Genomic DNA, 8,745 nt, shown 5'->3' on the forward strand with positions numbered 1-8,745 from the left:
GCCTAACTACAACTTATGATCGCATTTTATTACATTTTAAAATTAACAATTTTAGTTGCCCGCAGCGGCATTCCAGTGGTTCACTGGTTCCCTCGATCCGGGTTCCATATTAATGCACTTTTGCGCCCCCGGCCAGGAGAAATTACTCAAAAATGGCGCACAAATTGCAGGCAAGCAGGGCTCGCATAAATTAATCGTGGCCAGGACTAGGCAGAGCTCTGACTCTGACTAGCGAAATTAAAACATTAATCTGCTGGACGATGCCGACGCCGAGGCCAAGCCGCACAATAATTAATGTTGGGCTTAAATTTATTAATTTATTTATAAAGCCAAAAAGTGCAACGCCACAAAAAGAGGTGCGAATCCGAGTTCGAGAATGAGAATGGAAATGGAAACAGAAGTACCACAATAAAAGCTAAAGACAGAACCCTATAGAGCCATGGAAGCGCGGTGCACTCTGGGATGAGGCAGCGTCTTTAGCTCTGTCTCTGTTGCCATCTCCATCTCCTTTCCCGACGCGACTCGACTCGACTCTCTTGATCTGTGGGCACTTTTTTTAAAAATGTCAGTACGCCCTCTAGGGACAGATTAGCGATTAATCTATGGGGCATGGTCACATGCATCTCCTCTGAACACCGCTGCCTCTGCCTTCGTCCTGGACTGTGCTGGCCTCTCCACAGCACTTGGAACGAAGTAACGATTAAAAAATCTCCACATAAAGGACTGAGCACTTAATCAAAGAGGATTTAGAGAGGAATAGGGCAGCGCAAGAGCATTGTACCGGGGTAAAAGCCACGGCAACGAGGACCAGGGCCAAAAGCGTTGACGCGGCGCTTTGTTTCTAGCCGCATACCCTGGCAACTATCTGATGAGGCATATCAGCACTTCCATTCAGTTGGTGACCTGTAGATTATTAGGCCCCTTTGACAGGTAGCCTTCGCAGATAAGGCAGAACGGAGTTGAAGGTGTTTGTCTTTGTCTTAGGGCTATTTCAGGCATTTTCCTGGCATATAGTACGGTCTGGCTATCGATTTTACTCGGTTGAAGCAAAACAGTTTTGCACCTAAGAAGTGTAGGTGCGGTAAGAGAACGAGAACTCTTCCGGTCAGAGTAGATAAGCCTATTCCCAACTCCTCTCTACGTACGGGGTATTTACCAGTCGTGTTTGCCCAGTAAGCACTCTTCTTACTTGGATTTTAACTACATATTACAAGCATTTTTATTTCGCTAAGCGTTGCTCATAGTTTTTGGTGCGCTTTTTCATTTCGATGCAGCTCCTCTTCGCCTCTTCGGACTGAGATCCCGGTCCCCGCCTCATAACAGACCTTAAATAGTGGCAAAGACATTTCACAGACGCTGCCGTTCTTGGCCTTCGCTGCATTTGTCAATTTGCTACGAGTCGAAAGGGGCGTGGCCGAGCATAAAAGTGATATATGTGAGCGCTGAGTTGGCAATTTTCGTATGAATTGGCCAAGTTGCTGCTGTTGCCGGTGCTGTTGCTGCTGCTGCCGTTCGCTTTATGAATTTCTTTATGGCCAACCTATAAAATATTGTGATTGTGCAGCATGGGGCAGCATGTGGAGGAGCGACCCGAGCGCAGTTGAAATTAAATGCTCGCTGCTTGATTTGTTTTGCCCCATTCCCAAGTGGGTTTTCAATGGCGGGCCCCGTCATCAAAAGACCACTCGACCCACGTCCACTCCTGGGCTGGCCCGCAATTATGTCAGAAAGCCGTAAAAGCTGTCCCAAAACATTTTGTGCGCTATGCAGCAGCACATTTTTGGCATTTCCCTGTAATCCTTTTGTGTGCTAATTGGAGCATGCTAGACCGTAAATACCCCACTGGAATATATGGTGTAAGCCCACGAGCCCCCCCACCCCCCCATTCAGGCACTGCACTGAAAGCGGCTTAGGCCTGCCACTTGTCAGTGCACAAAATCAGAATATTAAATGCACCAATTTACTGGGATTTACATCTCGTGGTTGTACTGAATTTATCTACTCGTATCAGTTCCGGCCACGATGATGGTATTTGGCTCCATTTCATAGTTCAGCGCAGCGAAATCTCTGCCATGGCTTCCCAAAGAGCCATCGAGACCATTTGGTTTAAAGAGATGTATAGAACTGAATAATTTCAGTGAATGAATTGCAGTCTAATGATTGCATCATTTTCAGTTTTGTGTAGACAAATAAATACGTATATATATATAACAAATACTGGTTGGCTTGCTTGTGTTCACACTATCCTTTCAAAGCTGATCAACAGATTACTACAACATAAACGTATATCAGAGGTAGGTATTTTGGCGCCACCACGCCAAGTTCCATCTCAGATCCACAAAAGGTGTGAAGCGTCAATCCCAAATAGATTACGCACAGTCCATTCCCGCCCCCCTGCAATGTTTTCGTATAGATACAACCCTATCGAATCGACTGTTTACCCACGCATATGCCAAGCACGTGTTCCACTGATGGACCGGGCGTGGTCTGGGTGTGTTTATCGGATTCTAATTTCTGTTCCATGTTCGATTCTTGTTTCATTGTTTACTCGAATGATCGTGACAGAAGCTGTGAAAATAGCCGAAATAAACACAATATAGTCCCATGAGAGATGTATGTATCTATCAGATAAGACAGCAATGATTTGCAAAGAAGAAAAATATGAGAGATTCAAGCCTATCTATGTACGAGTTTGTGAACAGCTTATCTCGAGGATTAGAGATTATCAGTTTGCTTGTCGAATGGCTGCCTTATCAGGGAAGACTAAAGTACATGTTACGAGTGTTTAATAGCAGACTTAGACGAATGCCACCCAGTACTCGTCAGCTGCTCCTCTCATTGATTGTGTGGCACTGAGGCTGCCAAGACGTAGTTCATTAATCTATTAAATTATTCTAGACATTTGAAGTGTGGAAGACCCGGACAAGCCCCTCAAGAATTGGAGCATATATACATATATATATATATACCATAATTCAAGCGGAATAGCAGACTGGCATCAATTCTGAATTCCAGGTTCGAGCCATGCGATAACTTTCAACTTTAAGTATATGTTTTTTGTACCTGACAGACTGGACAGTTTTCTGGAAAAATTACACAACAGCTCGGAGTGCAAGTAAGTATACAAAATCCATGTGATCTCCAGGGATTGAATCAATTGAATCTTGCACTTTTGGCTGTGCTTTATGGCCAGATCTATCATGTGACGATCGCATTATAATGCAGAGAGCGTGTGTTTGCCGTATGGCTTGGGCCATTGATTGGCCATCCAATTTGCATATATAATTTATCTGCAATTGTTGTGACATTTTGCCAGCCAACCAGCCCGACTGGTGATTGCGCAAAGAGGCCTCTCCGACAGACAGGTTGCCGTTGCCGTGGGAACTTGTTATGTGTGGATGGTGACAAATCTCAGTCTCTGACTCTCTCTCCAACTCACACGCTCTCTCTCTTTTTCTTCTCTGGGCAACTTTCACTGGCAGTTTTGTTTTGGCAGTGTTTCCTTAATTAAGCCATCTTAATGGTTAACTGGGAGTCGGGGTTTCGGTGCCGCTATCTGCCAGCAGACAATGCCTTAATCTGCCAGCTAGATCCGAGTATCTGGCCTGGCCTGGCCTGGTCCCGGGGCGCACCTTCCCCCAATTAATGAAGCAACAGACTTCATTTACCTACTTAAAGAGTAAAAGTTTGGCCCCAGCCTCGTGGCCTTTTGCTGACAATTGCAGTGGAGATGGAGCTGGAGACGAGGCAGAGATTACTCCTATTTCTAAATGCCATTTGGCAGACACTTGGCTGCTCCGCTGTTCCGCTGTTCCTTCCACTTGTCACGTTGGAGGCTGCTGCTTCTCAGTGGTGCCCCAGTGATCTGCTTCTCTGGTGCTCCGAAGCTCTGCAGCTCTGTCCATGCGGCGGTCGAGTGGGTCTCCATGCCTCGCGCTCTCGGAAACCGGTTCGCCGGGCCCGCAAATGAAATCGCCATCTATTGGGGCTCCATATTTTCACGCCAGTCTGCGGTGAGCCGGGCCGATACACGATACAACCACGTCCACGTCCAGCATCGCTCGATATGTCCAATTTGTGCTAGAGCCAGCAAATATTTGAGAAAGTCTGCCCCCACAAAACACACCCCACCCCAAGTTCGATTTAGTTTCCTACGTAAGTTGGCCTACACTGTCAGAAGCGAATAAAAGATAATACTGTATAATATTACCAAAATCACAAGATTTTTCTTTAGAAAACCACAAGAGACACTACCTCCACGATGGCGCAAAGAGACAAGCAGCCGCCGCCGCAGCCGCCACCACCGCTGGTTCAGCCAAAGCCAAAGCCAAAATATGAACCGCGTCCGGTGGAGAAGGTTAAAGATCCGATCATCTCCCAAATCGGTGACTTCCGGCGCTATCAGCTCTTCTTTTTCTTAATCATCGTGCTCTGCAAGTTCGGCAGCGGGTGGCACACCCTCGTCCACATATTTCTCGCCGCGCCCACGCCCCAAAAGTGCCTCACAGAGAATGTCACGAATGCCTGCAGCAAAGACTGCAAAAATATGGAGTTCGACACGAGCATCTTCCAAACGACCATCATCACAGAGTGGGATCTGACCTGTCGCAGGCACTCGCTGGCCAGCATGTCGCAGTCCATCGTGATGACGGGGATCATGGTCGGAGGCATGGCCTTTGGGATGTTAGCGGATGGGTGAGCATCAGTAACAGGGTATCGGCGATCGATAATATATATCTCGTACGCAGATGGGGCAGGCGGCCGGCCTTCTTGCTCTGCTGTTTCATGCAGCTGGTCACGGGATTGATTGTCTGCGTTTCGCCGTACTTCTGGTTCTACTGCGTGTTCCGGTTTCTCGTTGCCGTCGCCACCGGCGGCACCATGACCGTCAGGTGGGTTCTTTCTCCTTTCCGTTGGCCATTTGTCCACTGAACGTACTGTTTTTTTTAGCTTTGTGCTGATAATGGAGATCATCGGACCGAAGAAGCGGGAACTAATCGGCATCCTCTATCAGATCCCATTCAACATAGGGCACGCCTCGCTGGCACTGTTCGCCTACTATATCCGGACCTGGCGCTGGTTGCAGTTCAGTGTGACAATATTCTCGGCCATCTTTGTGATCTACATCTGTCTCGTGCCAGAGTCGCCGCGCTGGCTCTTGACCACAGGTCGCGTCGACAAGAGTGTCAAGGTTCTGGAGCGGATTGCCAGGCACAACCGAGCCCCGACAGAGACTATCAAGTCGGAAATAGAGGCTGCTTACCAGGCGATGGCCAGCAAGCAGCCAACGAAGAAAGGTAACGTGCTGGACCTCTTCAGGACCCCGTACCTACGGCTGAAGACCATCTTGATGGCCAACAACTGGCTGGTGGTGTGCATGGTCTACTACGGCGTTGCCCAGTACATAGCCAAGCTGGGCGGCGACATCTTTCTCAACGTATTGATCGCCGCCCTCCTGGGCATTCCCGGAACGCTGCTTTGCGTGGTTCTGACCAAGTACCTGGGACGCAAGCTGACCTTGATGCTCTCCAATGGGCTGAGTGCCATCGGCCTGCTGCTGCTGGTCTTCCTATACAAGTCCAAACAGTTATACCAGGTGATATGTGCCACTGTGGGTCTCTTCGGGGCATCCATTACCTTCCCAAACGTTTACCTATACGGGGCCGAGCTATTCCCCACCGTGGTGCGGTCAAACGGCATGGGGCTCTGCTCAATGGTGGGCCGCATTGGAGGTCTCGTTGCCCCCCTGATCAACGAGTTGTCTTGGTATGGGGCTTGGATCACGCCCCTAATTTTTGGAATCGCCTCCATACTGGCCGTGCTGGGAACGATCTTCTTGCCGGAGACGCGGGGAATGCCACTGCCGGAGACCCTCGATGATGGCGAAAAGTTTGGCCGCAAAGTGAAAACCTAACCAAATACCGACTAACTCACACCATTACCTGCTCTCAAAAATTAATAAATTTCATTTGAATTAGAGATTTGTGCCATTTGATATGTCAGAGCTAAGTGCGCTCCCAAGCCCAGTCCCAGTCCCATTCCCCAATCCCCAATCCCATTCCAAGTGCCTCGTTATAGACACAATCAGAGGCAGAACCAGAGACAGAGGTAGAGGCAGAGACAGAGCCAGAGACACCTCCAAGCCTTTCGTGTTTACTGTTCACCAAAGACAAAAACTACAACAAAAACAACAGGAGAAAAAAATTTAAAAATCTGGCAAAATGCAATAGGTAATTACCGTAAAATAACTTCCATTTCGTGATTATTAAAACTGGGTTAGCAGCCCGAATTCGGTTCTCCATGGCATTCGGCACTCCATGCTAACTGGCGACTGTTAATGCGATCTCCTCTGCGACTGACTGGCGTTGTTTAATGTCGTGGTGCAACAAAAAACAGCCTCCAATTCCACTTTTGGCCAAAAGGTAACGGCAGCTAAATGGGAACTTTGCATGTGAGTCCATCGATAACACGTGCAGACGGGACATACATACATATATGGGATCTATGCTTCTAGAACCAGCAAGAACTGTCCTGGACATACACTTTTTAACCAAATCAACCTCAGAAACCCAAACAATACATATTCGATCGGTTGAAAAGCCAATGACATGACGAATCCATTAGGTCACTTCCCGCTGATGTCCATACCAATTATCGGGGGCCATCTCATCACACCATCTACATCTTCCCTTGGAGCTTTTTCTGGATTGCCTGACCTTGACAAGAGCGAGAAAACCGGCTGAAACTGCACTACTCAAGGTTAATATTCATTGTCAACATTGGGCACGCCTCATTTATATGCAACACTCGGTGTCTGCAACAGGCCCTGTCCACTGATTCCCAGTCAAATGTCAGCAGACCAGAGTCGCCACTCGCCAGTCGTCCAGTCGGCACTTGGCTACATGGAGCAGCTCTCATCCTTCGATGTTCCATCGTCACTCAGCCTCAAGCTGCTGTTGCTGTTGCTGCTGCAGTTGCAGCCTAGTGGAGCCGGCGGCTCACTCAATCAGATTCGGACTCTGGACTCTGACATGGACTCGGACCTGCGTTCGGGCGAGTTTTTAGCGTCTTCAGCGGTTGGCAGCTTGTCATGTCAGCCGTACGAAAACTGTCAGAATTCGAGGAGCTGTCTTCCCCCAGGATCCCTTCCCCAACTTAAGACCAGACCCGACGACTGCCTCTACCTCTACCACTACCAGTGTCGCTGCCGCTGCCACTGCCGGCGTCGCATACTTAATCAGCGGCGGCGCGTCTTAGTGATAATTACCAGACATTTTTGCAGCTCTCGACGATGCCGCCTCCTGTAGATGTTCGCTGTTGTTTAATGAATTACAAGTGCCGCGCTTCAATGTTGTGCGCTGGTAATTATTCATTGGGCCCCTGCTCCTGATCCTCCTCCACAGCCAAAACAATTTTTAGATACGTGCCATCGGGCGGACAGACAGATGCCACTATGAAGAATGCCATCCAAATAAATCGTTTGAGTGTTTAACATATACAGTGCTTCAAAGAACGTTCTCCCCTTTCTCTAGCATTCAGAATCACAAAAGCAATATCAAATCGGGTCCCGCGGACTTTCATTGCTGCTCGTGGCACATCAATTAGCCAACATTATGAGGCAGCAAAGTTCAAGAGAGGGAAAGTGTCCGGTTGCACAGATGATAATTACAGATTTTAATTATGAGCAAATGGTTATGGCAGCCAACTCGTGCTCATGGCCATAGCTTTGAGGATTAGCCAAGGGAAAAGCTAACTAATCTGACACTTAAGCAGAGTTGAAAAGGCAAAAACAGAGCCTCAAAATGGCACAAGCAGCAACATTTTGGCCGGCACATGGCAACCGCAGACGGCCAATGGCAACAGGCCCCATTTAGGTTCAAAAGAAGCCAACCGCCAAGACCCGAGACGGGGCTCTGCTTGGCCGATCATTATCTAAGCCGCATATCCATTTGCGATTACCAAGGAGCAGCAGCAACACAGCCCGAGCATAGGCCGTAGCTGGAGCTTGAGGCTGAGGCTGAGGCACAATCGTGGGAGTCTCTAGCTAGGGCTGTCGCCCGTCTTCGTCTTCGGTCCGTGGCAATGCGGCAACGTGGTGGCAGACGTGGGCGCATAAAACAGACAAATGTCAAAATGACGCGCTTTGTTGTTTATCATTTTTACCGCAAGCCGCAACGAGGGGAAGAGCCGCTGGAGATTGGCGGGTCTATAAAGCAGGCAAAATGCAATTAGTATTCAAATGTAGACGCGCCAACGAGCACGATGCCAAAGCGAGTCATCATCAGCTCTGGAACTTTTACTTGGACAACGACACAGCCGACTCTGGCGACTGGGTCTGGCTTGAACTGAAGAACTGGCGGCCGCAAAGGAGAGCGGCCCTCTTTACATGCTGAAAAATGTCTAGGCTTTTGTGGCTCAGAATTCGCCGTAATTTAGCGCACGCATTTTGCATTTTAAGTGCGTCGACGACTGCGATGACTATGGGTCCCAATTCTGATTAATTCCTCAGCCGGGCGCTACAAATTCGTTTGACTAATTGCGGCTTAGGGAGGGGTCTCGGTCTTGCTCTTGCTCTTGTTCTGGCCCCAGTCGCTGTCGCAGTGGCGAAGAGGATTCCATGGAACACCTTATCGGCCGCAATTAAACGTGCCGTCCAGTCAAACGATTTAATGTATGATTTCTTTCAAATCATATCTACGTGACTGTGACTCAACCTTATCAGCATGACCAGCTCCGACTTCATCT

General features: G+C 48.6%; 1 protein-coding gene across 6 annotated transcripts; it reads left to right on the top strand.

Moving 5' to 3' along the window:
- Window positions 1-2,834: 2,834 nt before the first annotated feature.
- On the top strand, window positions 2,835-5,979 carry LOC4804969 (organic cation transporter protein). Of its 6 annotated transcripts, none has more exons than XM_015184848.2 (5): window positions 2,835-3,015; window positions 3,071-3,115; window positions 4,223-4,695; window positions 4,749-4,892; window positions 4,951-5,979. In XM_015184848.2, the coding sequence occupies exons 3-5, from the start codon at window positions 4,262-4,264 to the stop codon at window positions 5,912-5,914; spliced, it is 1,542 nt and encodes a 513-aa protein (XP_015040334.2). In that variant the 5' UTR covers window positions 2,835-3,015; window positions 3,071-3,115; window positions 4,223-4,261; the 3' UTR covers window positions 5,915-5,979. The 6 variants fall into 6 exon arrangements, with proteins under 6 accessions (XP_015040334.2, XP_015040335.2, XP_033234094.1 ...); XM_015184849.2 differs by having other exon boundaries at window positions 4,235-4,695; XM_033378203.1 differs by having other exon boundaries at window positions 2,835-4,155.
- Window positions 5,980-8,745: the final 2,766 nt, after the last annotated feature.

Source organism: Drosophila pseudoobscura, chromosome 3 (genome assembly GCF_009870125.1).
Source record: "Drosophila pseudoobscura strain MV-25-SWS-2005 chromosome 3, UCI_Dpse_MV25, whole genome shotgun sequence".
NCBI classification, from domain to species: domain Eukaryota; kingdom Metazoa; phylum Arthropoda; class Insecta; order Diptera; family Drosophilidae; genus Drosophila; species Drosophila pseudoobscura.

Bases quoted from the DNA above. Each gene is read 5' to 3' on its own strand.
- LOC4804969 (XM_033378203.1), top strand. From the start codon at position 4,262: ATGGCGCAAAGAGACAAGCAGCCGCCGCCGCAGCCGCCACCACCGCTG. The intron at 4,696-4,748 runs GTGAGCATCAGT...TCTCGTACGCAG, and splicing joins TTTGGGATGTTAGCGGATGG to ATGGGGCAGGCGGCCGGCCT. The intron at 4,893-4,950 runs GTGGGTTCTTTC...TGTTTTTTTTAG, and splicing joins GGCGGCACCATGACCGTCAG to CTTTGTGCTGATAATGGAGA.